Source organism: Ochotona princeps, chromosome 10 (assembly GCF_030435755.1).
Source record: "Ochotona princeps isolate mOchPri1 chromosome 10, mOchPri1.hap1, whole genome shotgun sequence".
NCBI lineage: Eukaryota > Metazoa > Chordata > Mammalia > Lagomorpha > Ochotonidae > Ochotona > Ochotona princeps.
The window spans coordinates 16614816-16635707 of record NC_080841.1 but is presented as its reverse complement, the minus strand read 5'-3'; the positions used below and the strand labels follow the sequence as shown (position 1 = coordinate 16635707).

Here is a 20892-nt window from a genome sequence, read left to right as displayed (position 1 = left end):
GTGGCCTGAGAAGGCAGCAGTGGTTGGCCCAAGTCCTTGGGCCCATGCACCCACATAGGAGACCTGGAGGAGGCTTCTGGCTTCAGATCGGCTCAGGTCTGGCTGTTGCAGCCATTTGGACAGTAAACCAGTGGATGGAAGGTCTTTCTGTCTATCCTTCTCTCTGTAAATCTGCCTTTCCAATGAAAATTTTAAGAAATTAAAATAATAGCTAATATCAATTACTTAAATCCTCTTTGCCTCAGTTACCTCATCTGTAAAGTGGGTTTAAAATATCTGCCTGGCAGTCTCCATGTGAGATCTGAATGAGCTAACAGTCTGACGTGTAACTTATGCTAACTTATGTAAAAATGCTTCTTGGTATTTTCACCCAAAGTAGACCCAGACAAAGGGTCCAAGACCAGACCAGGCCCAGCCATCCTGTCTAAAGTATTGCACACAGTGTGTTGGCTCTTCCCTCATGCATCAGCTTCAAGCTTCACCCAGCAGTCAGGTTGGTACTCAGCCAGGACTAAGAGCATCTGGCACCCTGGCTCGCCTGCCATCAGAAGCCGGTACTGTCTGACAATAGCACCCTGTCTAACGAGCTGCCAGCCCTGATAAAGCTGGCTTCCCCACAGCTACCCTCTTATATCCATTCACCTTCTAAGAGCAGAAGCTCCAGAAAGGAGACGTTGATTAGATAGTGTTGTCACCAGTGCTTTGTAATGTTCTAGAAACAGACAAAATTGTTTGCATCCAACTGCCCTCCAAGTCACACACACTTTTGAGGGCCTCTTTCTCCCCCCAAAGACACTCTTTCAGTGCTGAGAAACTAGGTCACTGCCCAGCCCATGTATCACCTTTGCCCATAGAGCATAGAGTGTCGTTGCGTCCCAAGTGTCCTTCTCTCTCACTTTCCCCAAAGCTCACCTGCCATCACACACATGCCCATGGCATTTGTTCCCTAGACAAAGTGTCCTCTCATTGTCCATAATGTTCTTCAGTGCCTGCCTCAGAGGAGACTGTCACTTGTGACCAGGCTCCTGGCATTTCCAAAGAGGACAGACGTCCATACCCTCTGCTCCTGAACTTGGTTAAATTCCCCCAAATCCTGCAGACCCTGCACTCCTTGTCTGGCAGGCAGATGGCTCACAGAGGCACAGGTCCCCTCCATTGGTCATTTCCACCTGACCCAGACAAACCCTCTACAGTCAGCGCCCAGAGGTAAGTGGGGGAGGGGTGAGGAGCAGTCTGGATGCTGGTAAAGGGTGGAGGTCTACAGTTCAACTCCCTTCAACAGTTCAGCGATAACGAGGCTGTGCAGTGGAAAGCTCCCCACACTGGGAGTTAGGAGGCCCGGGGCCTAATCTTACCTCTGTGTCCAGATGGTCCACAGCTCTTACACTGGTAGATTCCTCTCTGTGTGTCCCTCAGTTTTTTCATCTGCTGTTGAAGTGGAGTTGCCTTGAAGGTCTGTAAGAAACCTTCCAGCACGAGGATTGTCTAACAGGACAGTCTGTGCTCCGCATGACACCTTGTACTAGTTCAGGTTCTTCTGCCTGTCTTGTTTTGTGTATTTCATCCTGAAAACTCATGGCCATTCTTAGGGCATTTGACAGATGACAAAAATGATGGCATTGCATAGGGCTGTAAAAAGCACTGTCTCGACTTCCAGCCACTTCCAACTCAAGCTGCCATGAAGGCGAGTGGCGGAGGTGGGGGTACCTCTCACCACAAGGAAAGATCAGACAGAGGAGCTCCTAGGACCTGGGTGAGTGCTAACGAGTCTTGGTTGCCTTGGGGGTCAGGGATCAAAGGTCTGAGTGGTTACTCAAGTCTTGATGAACATTTCCGAAGCCAAAGGAGGGTTTGGCTTAGCCCCAGACTTCACTTTGGTTTGTTTTTTTGGCTTTGGAGATGGAAAGCAGAGCCCACAGAGGTGACATTAGCTGACCAGGGCAGAGCTAAACCTGAATTCAACACCCCTGCTTCAGAGGTTGTGCCCTCTGCAACCACGGCTGCATGGGTGGCCTTGGTCCTTTGGGTTAGAGGTTTCCATCAGCTGAGTCAGAGCCAACTGCTTCCCACCCCCCACCTGAGGCAGGGAGATCTCCTCCAGGTGGGACTGGGTGATGCAGCAACTGAGTTCTGAGCCCCCTGCTCCTCAGCCCTTGTCCTCAGCCCCCCGAAGTAGGCAGAACATCCTCCTGGCTCTCAGCATTGTTATGGAGTGGACAGTGTCCCCTAAACTCATGTACTGAAGTCCTAAGTCCCTGTATCTCATAATGTGACTGCATTTAGAGATAGAAAGTGTCACCCAGGGGGTCCCAAGGGTGAGCCCAGATCCAATAGGACTGATGTCCTTGTAAGAGGACGTGTGAACACAGACACCCATGACAGCAGCTAGAGGACCATGAGAAGCAACAGAGAGAAGATGGCCATCAACGGGCAAGGACAGGGGCTCAGCAGCAGCCAGTGGCACCAAACTGGCACCATGAAGGCCCCTGTGGAAGAATCTGAAAGTGTATAACCAGAATTACCCCATGTGTGAAAGAAGCTCTGGAATAGGAGATTTTGATTGTCTCAACCTGACCTCATGACATTGTGTGTGTGTGTGTGTGTGAGCCATGAGCTAACAGATTTTCACTGTTTCGGCTACCTGGTCTGCCATCTTGAGTGATGGCAGCCCTGGTACACTCATGCAGGCTCCTGCTTACACCCCTCCTCCACTGACCCTCCATGGTGGCCTCTCTCTCTCTCTCTCTCTCTCTCTCTCTCTCTCTCTCTCTCTCTCACACACACACACACACACACACACACACACACACTGTCATGAGGTCAGGTTAAGACAAACAAAATCTCCTATTCCAGAGCTTCTTTCACACATGGGGTAATTCTGGTTATACACTTTCAGATTCTTCCACAAGGGCCTTCATGGTGCCAGCTTGGTGCAAGTTTGGGTGGGTGTCCCTGAGTTCAGGGAAGGGTTATTCTCAGCTCTTGGAGACCCAGTTTTCAGGGGTCAGAATGCTGTGCCTCAGTCCCTGGGGCCACCCTCCCTGTCTCAGGGTGCAGGGACCCTGGCCAGGTCTAAAAACACATTCGCTTTGCAGGAGGAAGGCACGGCCTGTTCCATACTCTGTGTTTACCCTGGGCATGGCTATTGACTCCAAAGCCTTATCATTGGGCCTTCAGACGGGGCTGGGCAGGGCTTGTCTCAGACTAAGGGAGAGTTGGGTCTTTCACCCTGTGCACTCCAGAGGAGAAAGGAAGGGGCCAGCCAGGCTGCGGCAGAGCCAGGGGGAAGCTGCCAGCCCAACCCACCATGAAGGTGCTGCTGCTTTTATTGCTGCTGTTCCTTGACGTGGGACAAGCGCAAGGACCCCTTCACAGGTGAGACCATGCCTCCTGCATTGCGTTCATCTGCCCCAGCAGATGATGAGGACACAGAGGACATTGTGAGTCGGTCCCTGTGGGTGGCCTTTCTCCAAGTGGCGGCACCACCCAGCTGGTGCAGCCGCAGAACAGGGACCAGTGGCTGCTGGCGTAGCTTACAGCATTCTAGTCCTTTCCCAAGATCCTGGTCAGCACTGCCTTGAGAGTTCCTCTGTTCTTCCCAGCCAGCTCTCTCTAGAAGATTCCAGAAAGCCAGTCTGCAGGAAGGAGAGGCAGCTCCACTCTGAGACTGGGAATTTCCATAGCAGCAGGCAGGTTCAGGCCGAAGCCTGGGAACTCACGGGACCCTCTTGCGTCATACGCTAGCTACCCTCAGAGAAACAGCGCTGGAGAGAGGGGGAGATGAGGGAGGCAAAGCCTCCCACCGCCGCCCTCCTCACACTGACTTCATCCTCAGGGTACCCCTCAGAAGGCAGCAGTCTCTCCGGAAGAAGCTGAGGGCCCAGGGCAAGCTCTCGGAGTTCTGGAAATCCCATCAGTTGGACATGATCCAGTACACGGAGTCCTGCACCGTGCAGCCAAGTACCAACGAGCCCCTCATCAACTACTTGGATGTGAGGCCCCCTGGTTTGGGACGGGCAGGAGGGCTCAGGCTCAGGACCCAGCCAGAGCCACACCCCAGCAGCACTGAAGCCACCACATACTCCTTGGCTTGGGTGATGCATGTGGGCTCATTTCCTAGGTTCCTCTGCACCTGGCTAAGCAAGGCCCCGTGTGCTTCAGGTGGAGGGCTGTCAGCACAACAAAGCATCCCCAGGGGGAGGGCCTTGCTCTGCTCTCAGCCAAGTGCTGACTTCTGTCAGCCCAGTTCCCTGGTGTGGGAGAGGCAGACCCCTCCCCTGCCTGGCCCACAAAGCACGGACAATCAGTGTCACATAAGAGGAGTCCAAGCATGGCAGCTGGCAGCTTGATTTGATCTCTCTCACAGTCTTCTCCCTGCTCCTTTTACCTTTATTTCCCAGCCTTAAAACTCCCCGAAGCCCTGGCCCTGGGGAGCCCTGCACCCATCCCCAAAGTGATGTGCCCTCCCTCCTCACAGATGGAGTATTTTGGCACCATCTCTATCGGCTCCCCGCCACAGAACTTCACCGTCATCTTCGACACAGGTTCCTCCAACCTCTGGGTACCGTCTGTATACTGCACCAGCCCCGCCTGCCGTAAGTGGGACTGGGAGATCCTGTGGGAAATGGTTGAGGCAAGTCTTGGGAGGCCCTCCCCAAGGGGAAAGGGAGCTTTCTACCCCTGGGGCCCTCAGTGTTCCCTCCCAATCTCTTGAGTCCATCCTGGAACTGCTGACACCGAATACAGGGCTGAGACAAGGAGAGAGGCAAGGTGTGACTGTTGTGCAAGATGACGAATTTATTGTGAATCAGAATTAATGAGAAGAAACTCAGTCTCTGAAAAGAGAAATCTTTTACTCCATGACTCACTTCCTTTGGAACACCCAAAGGCACATGGGGGAAGGTCCATTCAGTTGACAATTTCTCAGCAGGCAGGCAGCTTGGGGCCCTATCTCCCAGTGCCCCAGAGGTGGGGCTGGCAGGGCACATGAACATGGGTGGGTCCGTTTGGCTAGAGTTTCAGTGAGGATCACAAAAAGAGCTCAAGAGAGAGGTGAGACGAGCCCCAGACACTTTCTGGAACCCTAAACTAGGGGTCTGAAGCTTGGATGGAAGTGGGGAGCCTAATCTCCTGGGGTGGCAATTTTTATTCCTTGCTTCTCCCCCCGGAAGGCCGGCCTCTGCCCCACACCATCCAAAGACCGATGCTGGCGCCTGATAAATGGGGCTTATCTTGGTGTGCCTCATGAGGTCATTGCGGGCAGTCAGGTGTGCCAGGACAACAATTTGGTTCCCAATTAGGCCATACCTGTGGCTGGAGGGAGGGGCAGGACAGACCTGTGCAAGGGCCCTCAGGCAAGGAAGAGAGAGACCCTGCACTCCTGGTGGCCTCGGTCAATAAAAGCAGTACCCTTGCTTTCCAGAGACGCACCCCCAGTTCCGCCCTTCCCAGTCCAACACCTATACCGAGGTGGGCACTCCTTTCTCCATTGCCTACGGCACCGGGAGCTTGACCGGAATCATCGGCTCTGACCAAGTCTCCGTGAGTGCGAGTCCAGCTCCTTTGCTCTCTCTACTGGGAATGGGAGCCTTGTGCTCAGGTCTTAGAGCAGAAACTCAGCTCTGCCTTGGGTAGAGGTGAAAGAGGGCGGGGCTTGTTCATGCACAGCAGCAGGTGGATGGCAGCCTAGGTCCTGGCTGGGGACATGCCTGCAGGAAGCAGGGCAGAGGGAGCGAAGCCTGTGGCACATCAAGGAGCAAAACAGGGTTCTGCCTTGAGCCAGGGCTCAAGGGCCAGGGAACTGGGAGAATCCTGGTTCCGCCTGGGTAGCCAGGCCTTGGGGAATGAGAGACTGACCTGCTCCAAGTGAAAACTTTTTCAGTTCTGCGGGACTTCAAGGCCCACAGAGCCCAGCTTTCATCACAGCAGGTGGGGACATGATGTATTAGTATGTGGAAAACAGCAGGGACAGTAAAACACCATCATTGTGGAGGATATCAGGCACAGTAGCGCACAGCTAAAATAGTGGCTGCTTTCTCTGTTGGAACTGTACACACACTCTCTCTATATAAATGAATGTAAAGGTTCAAAACTGTTGGAAGGCTATATCCTAACTGATCGCAGTGAGAACATCTAGAAAACAAGGAAGGAACTGGAATTGACATGGAAGAGAGTTTTTGGGGAGAGAGAGAGAGAGAGAGAGAGAGAGAGAGAGAGAGAGAGATTAATCCCATCCATCGGCTCACTCCCGCAAATGCCCACAAGGAGGCTAGACTGAAGCCAGAAATTCAAGTTGGTATCCCCTCCCTGCCATCCTCACCCAGGAGTGGCATGAACCCAGTCACTGGAACCATCCCTGCTGCCTCCCTCTGTCTGCATGAGCAGGCAGCTAGGGTTAGGAGCTGGAACCAGGTACCAAACCCAGGCATTCTGATGTGGTACAGAGACATTCCAGGTGGCAGCTTAACCACAAGACAAAACACTCCACCCTCCGCCCCTGCCCCGTGCTACAAGAGGGAGTTCAGCAGTCACGACTACACTTCTTCCTCCCCTAGCTCTCCTGGCTCCGGGCCAGGCCTTGTCCTCCTCTGGGTTGGCACCTTCTGCTGCAGATTCCACTTCGTTGAGGTTGGAGGCTTGGGAGTATTGAGAAATTAAGGTAGGCTCCAGTGTGCCTTGCCTCCCGGGGTTCTAAGTGGCCCTTCTCCTAGTTCACATTTTCCTTTTCTGCTGCCGACACCGCAGGCACCAGTATGGAAAGGACATTCTTCAGCGTTCACACAGACATATCACTAAATATCAGTTACACAACCACACATGCAGGTACATACATGTGTCCCCTTGTGCAGACATAGCGCAGTCCTCAAAAGGACATTTACAGCCAGAAACGTGTGGATGGATATAAAAGCTGGAAATCCAATGAGCTAACTTCCTACTTCAAGAAGCAAAAACAACATGAAAACAAGCCACAAACTAATTACCACACAAATCAACTCCAAACAAAATAGGATGAAGGAAATAAAAGTATTATGACTTTCCAATAAAAAATAAATAAATCTTTAAAAAAAAAAGGAAATGCAAAGAGAACACCAGTGAAACAGGAAAGCCACATAATAGAGAAAACCCACAAAACCAAAAGTTAACTCTTGGCAAGAGGTAGTAAAATCAATAAACTCCTAGCAGATTAATGGAGAAAAAAGGGAAGAAAATGCAACTTAACAACATTAGAAATGAAAAATAGGGCAGTACCAAAAACCCTGCATGCATAAACATGAGTTTAATATACTGATAGACTTTCTATTTTTTAAAAAATCAGTATCTTAAGAAGGGCAGTTTACCAAAATTGATGTAAGAAAAAAAAAAGTGTGAATGCCCAGTATCTACTTTAAATATTGGTTCTGTGCTTAGTAATCTTTCTACAAAAGAATCTCCAAGCCCAGGGAGCCTTGCTGGCAATTACTTCTAAACATTTAAAGCAAGAAATTACACCAGACTTACAGAAGCCCTTCCTCATAACCGGTACAGAAGGATCGCTCATCTTATGAAGCCAGATAACTCTAACAACAACATTTGGAAAGGGCACAATGAGGTTTTAGCAGAATTAATAGGGATTAGGAAAAAGCAATAGTTTATTTCAGTGCAAAAAAAAAAAAAAAAGACTAGAAAACTGAAAAGAAATTAGAATTATAGACCAATTTCTCCTATGATCAGGAATGTAAAAGTTCTAAACAAAATATTAGCAGATTCAGTCTTGTAATGTATAGGAAATGTATCCCAAGTTTATCACCTAAAAGAATAAAACAATACATCACAAAACATGTGTCATTAAAACCGAATACCTATTCATCACCTAAAGAAATTCTCAGTGAACTGGGACAGTAAAGTAGCGTTTTAACCTGATAAAAACACCGACAAAGCAGCCATAGCTGATTGCATACTTCATGGTGAGGGAGTGAGAGAATTCTTGATATCCAGAATGGTAACCCCTGCCTCTGTTCAACAGGTACTGGCAATTATAACCAGTGTAATAGGGCAAGAAAAAAAAATAATGAAGGGCATTAACATCAGAAAGGAAGAAATAACACTTACTGTAATTAATATATTGACAAGATTCTCCAGGTAGAAAATCCAAAAATAGTAGATAGAATATTGGGATTAGGGCCTGGTGTGGTAGCCTAGCTGTTGAAGTCCTTGCCTTGAATGTGCTGGAATTCCACATTGGCGCTAGTTCTAATCCCAGCAGCCCTGCTTCCCATCCAGTTCCCTGCTTGTGGCCTGGGAAGGCAGTCAAGGATGGCTCAAAGCTTTGGGACCCTGCACCCATGTGGGAGACCCGGAAGAAGTTCCTGGCTCCTGGCTTCAGTTTGATGCCGCTCTGACCACAGTCACAGCCACTTGAGGAGTGAATCATCGGACAGATCTTTCTGTCTGTCTCTTCTTCTCTCTGTATATATGACTTTGCAGTAAAAATAAATATATCTTTTAAAACAACAAAAGAATATTGGGATTAATAAGTGAATTTAGCAAGGATGCTGAATATGACATTAATATACAAAAGTCATGTCATTTCTAATTAACAGGAAAAGCAAATGAATGTAGATTTTTTAAAAAGATCTATTTTTATTGGAAAGTCAGATATGCAGAGAGGAGGAGAGACAAAGATCTTCAGTCCGATGATTCATTCCCCAAGAGGTTGCAACGGACGGAGCTGAGCCTATCTGAAGCCAGGAGCCAGGAGCTTCTTCCAGGTCTCCCATGTGGGTGCAAGATCCCAAGGCTTTGGTCCATCCTCAACTGCTTTCCCAGGCCTCAGGCAGGGAGTTGGGTGGGAATCGGAGCTGCAGGGATTAAAACCGGTGCCCATATGGGATACCAGTGTGTTCAAGGTGAGGACTTTAGCCACTAGGCTACTGTGCCAGGCCCTTGAATATAGACTTTAATGACACTATATTATCACACATCTCAATTACCTTGAAGTAAACTTAACAAAAAATGTGCAAGACCTCTACTCTAAAAACCAAACAACATTACTGGATGTAATTAAAAGAAGACTGACATGAATTAAAAGATAAACTATTCTCATGGATTGAATGGTATAGCTTTATAAGGAAGTCAAGTACTTCCAAATGATTTATAAATGTCGCCCAGTCAAAATAGCAGCAATTTTTGTTAGAAATGAATATATGTTCCAATCTTGTTGAAGCAAAACACTTGCCAAATATTAAGACATACTATAAAGGTTTAATAATGAGACACTGTGGTGTTGGCATAGGAATAAAAAAATACACATTTAGAACAAACAAAAAAAATTGAGACGCTGCCTATGCATCCATTTGACTTATGTTGGACATACTGTTACAGTCAGTGGAGGAAATGATGGTATAATAGTGCTGGGTCATTTGAATATGGATATAGAGAAAAATGAAGCTTGAATCCTCCTCCACACATTGTCAAACACCAGATAGATCACAGACCTAAACAAGAAAGTCAAACAATAAAACTGTGGAAAAAAAGCAGAGATAAATGTCTTTATGACATTAGGGTAGGCAGAAACTTCCAGAACAAGTTGCAAAAATCACTAATAATAAAGAAGTTGGTAAATTTGTTGATGAATACAATAAAGTTAAGATATTTATGAAGATACAGTTAAGGGAGTAAAAATTCGTATCTTCTACTCAAGAAAACGGTACTATTAAGAAGTAAAATCTCCTCCCATGAACACCAACAAAGGACTAGCTGCTAGAAACTAGTAGCAAGAAAAATGCAAACCACCCCCTTTACAAAAGAGATTGTGCAAGTGTCCTTATTATCAGGACATAAAAGTTAAAGCCTGTGTGTAGCCATTTTTCATATCAACTAGAAAACCAGAACAGCAACAGCAGGCAGTATCTAGTGTTGGTGAGGATAAGGAGTAACGGAACCTGTAAATACTGATAGTAGAAGTATTGGCTGGTAGTATCATTGTGGACAATTCTGCAACACTGTTTACTCAGGAAGACACTATTATACTCTGTAACTCAGTGATTTTATTTGTAGACATATATCCAACAGAAATACAGAAAGACATTCAGCAAAAGATATATACAAAAGCAGCACTCGGGGCAGTAGTGAAATGGAGGAAACAAATCACATTTCTATCAATGATTAAGAGTGGATATGCATGCCATTGTGTATTCATACCATGGCACAGTAATAAGAATAAACAAATGGCTATAGCATGAGCAGGCACCATGCTGAGGGACAGAAGCTAGAAACAAGAGTTCATACTGGATGATTCCACTGATGAAAAATAGACTAGAGGAACATATGTAGTTGGGAGCCAGAAGAGGAGGGTGCAGTGATTGGCAGGAAGCAAAGGGCCTCTGAGGCTGGATCCATGGGATGTTCAGTTACAGAACTGGACATGAATGATCTCTGTATTGTTTCAACTCAAACAGTTTATATAAAAATTTAAGTGGCAGAAACACGACAAGAGCCCTTGTGCCAGTCATACCAGTGAAGGTTGAGATGGCACTGGGGGAGGCTGACAAGGGGAGGGAGGAAGTAGTTTGAGAACAGACAGAATCCGGGAATCCTGGGGCTTCCCTTGCCAGGTGGAAGGACTGACCGTGGTGGGCCAGCAGTTTGGAGAAAGTGTCAAGGAGCCGGGCCAGACCTTTGTGAATGCAGAGTTTGATGGCATCCTGGGCCTGGGATACCCGTCCTTGGCTGTTGGAGGAGTGACGCCCGTGTTTGACAACATGATGGCCCAGAACCTGGTCAGCCTACCGATGTTCTCGGTCTACATGAGCAGGTAAGACCCAGCAGGCCTACCGGGTAAGGGTCAGTTGTGACTTTGGGGAGACCACGTGGGGCTTAGCATTCAGAAGTCTGGGATAGAGCTCTTGCCTTGCTCATTACCAGCTGGGTGATCCGCGACAGAACACTTACCCCTCCACACCAAGTAAAGGGGGGTTCACGTCAGAAAACAGCTGTGAATTAGCACTTTGTAAACTTACCATGCTGAGTTCAATTGCAGGAATTACAGAGACTGGCTGTTCACTGATCAATCAATAAATATCACACACTGCTATTACACGCTGAGCATATTGTCTATGATGCTAGCTGTTAGCACAAAATGAAACAAGGAAGACAGTTCCCAGGTGGGAGGGGACTGGGAAGAAGAGGCCAGAAAAATTGCAAAGTAAGCTGACAATGAAAATAAGTGCACACTAAAATGTGGTATGTATGGTAGATTATCACTTGGGCGTTAAAAGGAAGGAAACTCTGACACAGGCTCCAACACCAATGAAACTTGAGGACATCAAGCCCAATGGAATAAGCCAGGACATAAAGGCTACGTGACAAAGCATCTGGAAGTTGTTCAATTTATGCAGACAGAAAGTAGGATGGGGGTTAGTGGGGTCTCAAGCAGGGGAAGTAGGGAGTTCTCCTTTGACAGGTGTGGAGTTTTACTTCCACAAAATGAAGGCCTGGAGACAGGCTGTGTAACAATGTGACCATGCTTCACACTGAGCTGTGCTCTCACAAGCTGAGGATGGCAAATTTTGTTATACAAGTGCCGGAGTCCAGCTCCAGCCGAGTTCAGAGCTCGGGAAGGGTGCGTGGAGTTGGCGATAAAGGAAGACACAGACACTGTCACTTGGCGTGCTCTCACAACAGCTCAAGAAAGGGCTGTCCTTTTTATTTACTCAAACACCTCACAAGCTTCTACACAAGCAACTAATTGTTCTATTTTTACTTCAAGACTAAGGGGGCATGTACAGACATTTGGTCATTCCATCTGCACTTCAGGGCTAAGCAGGTGCCCCTAAAGATAATTCTGCAAAATACTGTATTCATATTCTTCAAAGCAAGCCATTATTCATTCTTCAATAGTAGCCATGGAGCAACAGCCAGGACTCCAAGGCCAAGGCACATGTAATTACCTGCTAATCAGTAGTACATTCCTACCACATTTCTATTTCTACAATTTATCCATTATTTAGTGGGAAAATAGGTTACACGGGAAAAAATGTAAAATCTAAAACAGAAGTTTCAAATGTTAAATCCCCCTACAACTATAGGCTCTACAACCCCATAAACAATGAAACAATAACTAAAAGCATTTGTCTTTAATAAAAGCATCCGAAATTCCTCTAGCTAACAATTATAAAAGTGGCTAAAACAGTTATATTTTCTATGCTCAAAAAAAATTGCAAAGACAGACTAGCCTTTGAGATAACAATAACTATATTTATTGCCATAGCAGTTTCAGCTCTCACTCCCATCACTTGCATTAATATTTAGGATATTTTCAAGCCCCTTCCCAGAAGGAGTGCTACATGTCTGGGCCAAATTCTGAGGCAATGGTTAAGTACCCAATAAGATATCCAAAAATGGCATGGGCTTAATTGTGCTCCTGTGTGTAAATTATCAAAGGCCCACTCAGCAAGACATTATCAGTGACATTAACTCTCAAGCTCACATCGGTTGCAAAAACCGTCTCACAGGGGCAAACAACAATGCCTCAATAGATTACAGAATTCTTAGTGGGGTGCTCGAGTATCCATGCAACCGGGGGATGAAACAGAGTCAAGGTGGTCAGAGAGACATCTTCCGGGCCTTGCCAAACAGCTGGAAGCTCCCCTGGGCCTTGCCAAACAAGGGAGCTGTTCTCTTCACACCTTCGTGTCATCCACACCCACTGCATGGACCCCAGCATACAAGAATGCTTCTGAAAGTTAAATTAGGTTATGAGATCGATCAGCTGGCAAAAACCAAAACAAAAAACCTTCCTTGATCTATACACTTATGTGCATTTGTTGATATGCATACTACATTTTAATAACAATATTTGAAAAAGTGAAGAGATGGGATTAAAGGAAAAATTTATTTTGGTGCAAAACGATTTTGAAATCTATGTATAGTTTATTCACAGTACATGATCTCCAGATGCTTTTTGGGGTCCCTGGCATATATTTTACAAGTTATTAATTAATTCATTTGAGAGTGAAACTTCCACCTGTGGCTTTGTCCCCCAAGTACCTGTCAGGCCAGGCCTGGTCTGGGCTGAAGCCAGTAATCAAGAATCAGTCCAAGTCTCCCACAAGGGTGGCAGGGTTCCCACCTGCCTGAACCATTAACACTGCTTCCAGAGCCTGTAAAAGCAGGAAGCCGAAGTCAAGAGCAGGGAATTTAACCCTTGGATTCTGACAAGGGACTGGGGGGCGGTGTCTCAACTGTGGCTTAACCTTCAGGCCAAATACCTGCCATTTGACCACAATGTAGACAAAGAACTGTCCTTTATAGTGGGGAAGGTGCTCTGTCCTAGGGGTTCAGGAGAGGTGCCTTCAGGAGGAGAGCCCTTCCTCCTGCCCAACCCCTTCCTGACCTGAGCTCACCCTGTCCGTTCCTCTTAGGTCCCCACCTCCACAAGGGGAGCCCGAGTGTACCCTGTCCAGATGTGCTGCTGCTCTATCCCTGGCCCTCACACACGGCTGCAGCCAGGGCCAGACTGGGCTGCACTACGGCGTGGGGAGAGAGGCAGGTCGCCTTCACACCTTTTGTCCTGCTTGCTGGGTGGTCTGCTCCCTTCCAGCATGAGCTGTGATGGGAAATACCATAGACTCAGGAGTCAGACAGGCTTGACTTAAACCCCTCACTTCCAAGGGTGTTAGAAAAATTTTGTGGGGAAAAAAAAATGAAATTAAACAATTAATTTATTCTGGTGCAAAATTTTTTTTGAATCTTGCAAAGTTTTTTCATGATGTTCATTTTCCATGAACTTTCTGAAGTCCCAACACACGTTAATTCTTCTCCCTGTGCCTCAGTTCCCTCAAATGGACACCAGCGAGATGGAAGAGTCAGTGCTCACTTGGGCAGCACATATACTAAAATTGGAACGCAGTGTAAGAGTCAAGTAAGGTTAGGTAGGTAGGATGCGCAGCAGAGGCCACCAGCAAGTGTCAGGTGCTTCCCCCTCGCCTCTCCAAATCCACTTCCCTAAAAGTCCTGTAGACACTTGGGTCCCTACCACTTCACTCTTCTGCCTTGCAATGCAGTTCTGTATTTCTCTAACTCTTTCATCCTGAAAACATGCCTTGTTCCCCCAGAATTCTTCTAGGTGATAGAGTATGACATGAGCAATCCAAACCAAGGAAAACTGACCAAAACCCTTGCTGTATTGTCATGCTGCATTCACATTGTCTTTCCTCTACTTACACAGCAGAGTGACTAATACAGAAACTCCACCTACCACTGCAACCACGAAGGGAAGATAGGAGGATGTACTACTTAAATATAAACATGTACTTAGAACCAAAAGAAATCTCTCTAATTTTTTAAAGACTCATTTTCCTGTTTGAAAGGCAGAGTGACAAAGAAAAGAAGGAGGAAATGAGAAAGAGAGATTTTCTGTCTGCTTCTTCATTCTCCTGATGGCAGCATTTGGCCTGGGGCTGGACCAGGCCAAAGCCAGGAGCCAGGAGTCAGGAATTTCATCTAGGTCTCCCACACAGGTGCAGGAACCCAAGCACTGGAGCCATCTACAGCTGCTTTCCCAGGAACATTAGCAGGAAGCTAGATCAGAAATAGAGTTGCTAGGACTTGAATCATTGCCCAAAAGGGATGTTGGCATCACAGGCAACAGCTTAACCCATTACACGGTAATGCCAGTCCCCAAAATTTCTCTTTTAGTTCCTTCTTTCATGTTTTTGGAAGACCTTTGCACTATGGAAAAGGGTGACTTTGGGGATGCTTCAGATCACAGTGTGTGTGCATCCTGGCTGACTTTGGCCTTGGTTCTGTGTGGCTTGCCTGCCACACCCAATTACCCCCCCCCCCCCCGTAACCTTTCTTTCCAAGAAGCAGGACTACTAACACATCACTGAGTAGTACCATTTCTATTCTTGCAAATACCAGCTGGAATGCCTGAGTTTGGTGTCAGTCTACCTGGGTTTCTTCCGGTCCCTGCTCTGCTCCCAACTCCAGCTTCCTGCTAATTTATACCCTGGGAGGCGGTGTTGATGCTTTGGGGAGTTGATCCCCTGCCATCCATGAGGAAGACCCACATGGAGTTCCTAGTTCCTGGCTTTGGCCTGACCCAGCCGCAGCTGTTGTGGACATTTGATTGGGGAATGAGCCACCAAAACAGAAGGCCTTTAGGCTTGTTTCCATGTGTGTCTTTCTGCCTTTCAAATAAATACATAAACATTTTTAAAAAGTGCCCATACTAAGTAGCTTGCAGGGGTTGGAAGTTATGATCTTTTAAAAAAGATTTATTTATTTATTTATTTGTTTATGTATGTATGTATGTATTTATGTATTGAGAGGCAGATTTACAGAGAGAAGGAGAGAAAGAAAGATGCTCTATCCATTGGTTCACTTGCCAAGCGGTCGCAACAGCGGAATTAGGAGCCAGGAGCCTCTTCCAGGTCTCCCACATGGGTGCAGGGTCCCAAGACTTTGGGCCATCTTTTACTGCTTTCCCAGGTCACAAGCAGGGAACCAGATGGGAAGTGGATCAGTCGGAACACAAACCAGTGCCCATATGGGATCACAGCACATGCAAGGCGAGGATTTAGCCACTAGGCCATCGTGCTAGGCCTAGAAGTTGTGTTCTTATTTTTGTCCTGAGTGTCCAGGTCAAGCCACCAAGTCTTGGCTGTGGGGTTACCAAAGAGAGGGTGGCCCTTCCTCAACACTGCTCCTCTCTCTCCCTGCAGTAACCCAGAAGGTGGCTCAGGGAGTGAGCTGACCTTTGGAGGCTACGACTCCTCCCATTTCTCTGGGAGTCTGAATTGGGTCCCCGTCACTAAGCAAGGCTACTGGCAGATCGCACTGGATGAGTGAGTATCCTCCATGGGGTGGTCAGTGCCATGGGTGAGCCCCTCACAGGCAAGACTCAGATTGGGTGGTTGGAAGGCGATACCGGGAGCCTCACTGCAGGCTGGGGATGCAGAGGTGGCCAGGGGAGGTACCAAAAACAGCATGAGCATCCCAGCAGCAGGTGCAGCTTCCTTGGGATGCACTGCCGTTTGTCCTTCAACATTGATGCACACACAAAGCCAAGGCTGAGTGGACAGAGACAGCAATGGGAATAGGACCTAGATTTGCCTTTGCAGAGCTTGATGGAAGGTCAGACATGCCTATGGATCACTGCATGGGAAGTGGAAGGTGTTGGCACCTGCGAGAGAAGCTCAGCATGGCACAGCAGCCATCAAGGGTCTCAGTGGGGAGTGTCACTGAACCTGAGCCTACAACATATGCAGTGTCCCAGCATGGAGTAATCGGAGATAGGGACTAGATGTCTGTCTGCTACATCCCTCTCTCTGGGCTAGAAAGTGCTGGAATGCAACACATTGAAGGTCAAGGCATCATTTTGGGGGGAGATGATCTACATTGTTTAAGGAGATAAAATTCAATAGAAAATGTCAGCCTGTATTTCCTCTGTGTGCGTGCACGCGCATGCACATGTACTGGGTCAAACAACAAGTATACTCCTTTATTAGGGTTCAGTCCTCTCTGCCCTCCAATTTGAGAAACACTCCCTTTTTGGGAGGGACCAGCTGTTACTCTTGTGCCTGGGGCTCTGGAAAAAGCAAAGCAGCAGGGAGCAAGGCTTAGTTACCCAGTAGGGAGAGGCTGCAGGGCTGACCACAATCCTTCCTTTGGCCCTCAGGATCCTGGTGGGAGGGTCACCCATGTTCTGCCCCGAGGGCTGCCAGGCCATTGTGGACACAGGGACCTCGCTTGTCACCGGCCCTCCAGACAAAATCAAGCAGCTGCAAGCAGCCATCGGAGCAACACCTGTGGATGGAGAAGTGAGCGCCTGCATGGTGCAGAGTGGAGGGGAAGTGGGATGTGGTGGGGGGTGGGGAAGGTGCCGGAGCCCCTCCTTCTCCAGGGAGACAAGTGGCCCCAGCATGGCTTCTTGTGCTGTGTCTTAGTATGGCGTGGAGTGTGACAACCTCAACATCATGCCAGATGTCACTTTCATCATCAATGGCGTCTCCTACACTCTCAGCCCCACTGCCTACACCCTGCTGGTAAGGACTGTTTCCTCATTCTGCTAGTCACAGGGCCTTACTCCCCAGGTCTGTCACTTCCCCTACTCAAACTGTCACCTGCCCTTAGGCTGCGTCTTTGCCAGGGCTCCTCCTACTCTCTGCCGAGGTGGCACAGGAAGACCTTCCCCTGGTTCTGTTTCCCAGTTCTGTCACAAAGAAGCAGCAAACTTTGGGAAGCCATTTCAGGAGAGCTTTCTGAACCCACAGGACAGCGCATTATGATGGACAGAATCCTCATAACCACCAAGTCAGACTGCAGATACTATGATTCCATTTCAGAGATGAGAATATTGAGGCTCAGAGCTTAAGTAAATTAGGTCCAGATACAGGCTGCTTTCCTAGAGAGTGGCCATCAGAATAAGGTTACTCAAAGGGACTTCCCAAAGTTGGTGAAAATTGGAATTAAAAGGTCAATCTATTTTGGTGCAAAAATCTTTGCCCTGTTAATTTGTAATGCACCTTTTCCACAAATTTTCTGAAGACCTCTTCTACTTCTTGTAACATTCAAATGAACATGCTCCCTCAAGGAGGCAAATGTCTTGTTTCCGTAAATTCCGATCTTTGGAAGGCAATCCAGGGAGAAAGGGCATGCCCTGGTATGTGGGGAACCTGTGATGACCTGGATTTTCCATCTGGCAGCTCCTTGCACACTTGTTCTACCCTGGAGTCACCCACGGCATCAGTGACAGTGACTGTGCCAGAACGGAGGTGCCAAGGTATACACTAAGGGCTGGCGCTTTAATTGCCCATTAACGCCATCCCAAGGCCAACTACCCAAGGCCATTCGGTGCTGGACACCACCACCACACAGGACAGCTTCTAGACAGTACCTCTTCCTTCCTCCTCCTTTGTCACTGACATACTTCTCTTCCACCCCAGGACTTTGTGGATGGAATGGAGTTTTGCAGCAGTGGCTTCCAAGGCCTTGACATCCAGCCTCCAGCTGGGCCCCTTTGGATCCTGGGGGACGTCTTCATTCGACAGTTTTACTCTGTCTTTGACCGTGGGAATAACCGTGTGGGGCTGGCCCGGGCGGCTCCCTAAGTAGGCTTCTGAATCTCTGTTTCCTCCCCAACACCTGTAGTACCTGTTAGGTTGAGGCAGTCTTTACACCTGTCAAAATGCCATCTTCTAAGGCCCGTGTTGTAACACGGTAGGTTAAACAGTCTGTGATGTTGGTGTTCCATATCCATATTGGAGTCCTGGCTGCTCCACTTCCAATCAGCTCCCTGCTAATGCACCTAGGAAAGCAGTAGAAGGTGGCCTGAGTCTTTGTGCCCCTGCCACTCACCTGGCAGACCCAGATGCCATTCCAGACTCCTGGCTTTGGCCTATGGCTATTTGCAGAGTGAACCAGTAGATGAAAGATCTGTTTCTCTCCCTCTCCTTCTCTCTCTGTCACGCTTCCCTTTCAAATAAATAACAAATAAATATTTTTAAAAACTCATTTTCCATGGAATTCAGTTATTCCCAGCGTTGCAACTTGAATGAGGGCTAAACACTGCATGAGAACACACACAGCCTTACACACAGTTTACACACTAAGACTTCCTCCATGATAGCCTAAGAATTAAGTTGCATGTCCAGGCTACAATGAATGCAAATTTCAACACACACACACACACACTTCATTGTCATAAATCACCATGCACTCCCACCTAACTCGAGCAACCCACCCATACATACCACCCTGCTTTACCCACACCACCCTACTTCTCTCCAGCTCCACATACTTGCATTATTTGGGAATTCCTTCCAAGCCTCACACCACTTTGTCCCAGATATTTCCAATGTCCTTAAAGATGCAGCCTGAATTCCAGTGCCTCCTACTGTCTTACAAATGTTTGACCATTTCTACAGTGGACTTGCCCACAACAGGACTCAAATAAAACCTGAAAATTCCACGTCTCCTAAGTCTCTTTCATTGACAGACTTATACTGCATCTGGGATGGAATGTTTGAAATCCCTAAGTGTTGCCTAATGTGTTTCTCCGAGCCCATCTTACCTACAAAATGGTAGCTAGATCCACAGGCTTAATTTTGTGACAATTTCTTTCTAGAGGTGCTGGGTGATCCTGTCGTGTCCTAGGAGGAGGCAGGTGGTGTCTGGTGCTCCTCTGTTGGTAGTTGGCAAATGGACTCGGAGTTGTCAACCTCACCCAATCATCATTCAGTATTTTAACTAATACTTCCCATATTCATTGATGGTGACTTGCTGAAAAGCACTCAGCTGGAGCTGGCATTGTGGCATAGCAGGTACAGCAGTCACCTGTGACAACTGGCATCCCATGTGAGCCCCAGTTCAAGTCCTGGTTGTTCCACATCTGAACCAGCTCCCTGCCAATGTGCCTGGGAAAACAGCATTAAAAACACAGGAGGATGGCAATCAAATGGCCTGGATTCCCACCTGAACCCTACCCTTCTTGTCTCTGGGATATTCACCTTGCTGAGCTGATGGGACTGAATTTGCCAGCGTGGAAACGCTAGGCCTTCCCTACAGGTGTCGTGTCCTGAGTAGATCATGACTATGTGTACACACACACCTGTTTTTATGCTTTTTCTCTTTTTCCCTGCCTTTATGGTTTTGTCTTATTTACTGAATGCCAGTTTCAGAATTAGTCTGGAGCAGCCTGAACAAGACAGAGTGACAACAGCATCTGCTTCATGGAGTCTGCCCAGGCAGGTGGCACAGGGGGAGGAGGCCCAGAGACAGGCTCGTGACCCCTTCTCTGGCTGAGGGCATCCCCAGAGCAGCACAGGGTCCCACCTAGGATGGCAGCTTTCAGGCTCCCTCCTGCAGGGCCTTTCTGCCCAGGACTGCCCCCAATGCCTATGCTGACCTGGTGCTCATGTCCCTGAGTCTGAGGGTGGAGCCTGTGGGAATGAGGCTTAAGCTGCACCACGATGTCTGCCAAACGTGGGACAATGTTGACAACCGCCCTGCTGACTCCGTCAGCAAAATGTTTCTCTGGTTTGACACTTTCTCCCCAGCTCCCTGGCTGTGACTTCACCCCAGGAATATTCCAAGAACATCCTGATCCACTCGGACTTGGTTCACCTTCCCCAAAGCCCCCAGTGTCTGGCTGATGAGTGACCCTAAAACCTAGTTCTTACCACATCTCTCCCCTGTTCCATGCTCCTTAAGGGCTTGCTGCTCTACTCCAGGGACATGTACACTGGCACAACTTCTGGGATGTGCTGACCCTGGGCTCACTTTTCATCAAGCCTACCCTGAAATGCACTGATATCCCCATTTTCTTACTTGCACTATGTGCTGGGAGAGCCACTGCACCCCAAAGTGGTGCCTTCTGATAAGTGTTAGGATAGTGAAGACATGGGAGACAAAGAGGGGTCCTCATAAAGTTCATGAAGTGGCCAATGTTAGAACATAGCAGGTCAAGCTGCCACGTGCAACACAAGCATGCCATGCTGGAGTATTGATTCAAGTCCCAGGTGCTCCACTTTCTTTTTTTTTTTTTTAACCGAACATCTGCATTTATTGCTTACAAGGTAAAATATAAGCACATTACAAACATTCTAAAAAGAAAAAAAAAAAAACAACCATTCTCTTAGCACAACTCTGCATTAGCATTTTGGTGTTTTAGGGTTCAGATGGACCTGAACTGAATCCTGAGCGACCGCAGTGATACAGAGAAGACTTTACAAGTGTGGGTTCTTACTGTCGTAATCTCCGTTTCTTCTTCAAAGCCTTCTCTCAGGGCAGATCTGGACTTGCAAAGGCGGACTCTGCAGTGTGCACTGCCCCTCACAGCAGTTAGCTCCACGGCTTGGGATCCAATCTTGAAGAGCCGGGCACATGGGACCCGCTCACCCACTGAGTGCC

At 47.8% G+C, this 20892-nt stretch overlaps 1 protein-coding gene across 1 annotated transcript; it reads left to right on the top strand.

The window, feature by feature from the left end:
* The first annotated feature begins 3250 nt into the window (after positions 1-3250).
* Positions 3251-18891, top strand: CTSE (cathepsin E). Its single transcript, XM_004578935.4, has 9 exons — positions 3251-3375; positions 3836-3992; positions 4478-4595; positions 5423-5541; positions 10593-10792; positions 15705-15827; positions 16661-16802; positions 16929-17027; positions 17928-18891. Exons 1-9 carry the CDS (start codon positions 3308-3310, stop codon positions 18090-18092), a joined length of 1191 nt encoding a protein of 396 aa, XP_004578992.1. The 5' UTR covers positions 3251-3307; the 3' UTR covers positions 18093-18891.
* The last annotated feature ends 2001 nt before the right edge of the window (positions 18892-20892 follow it).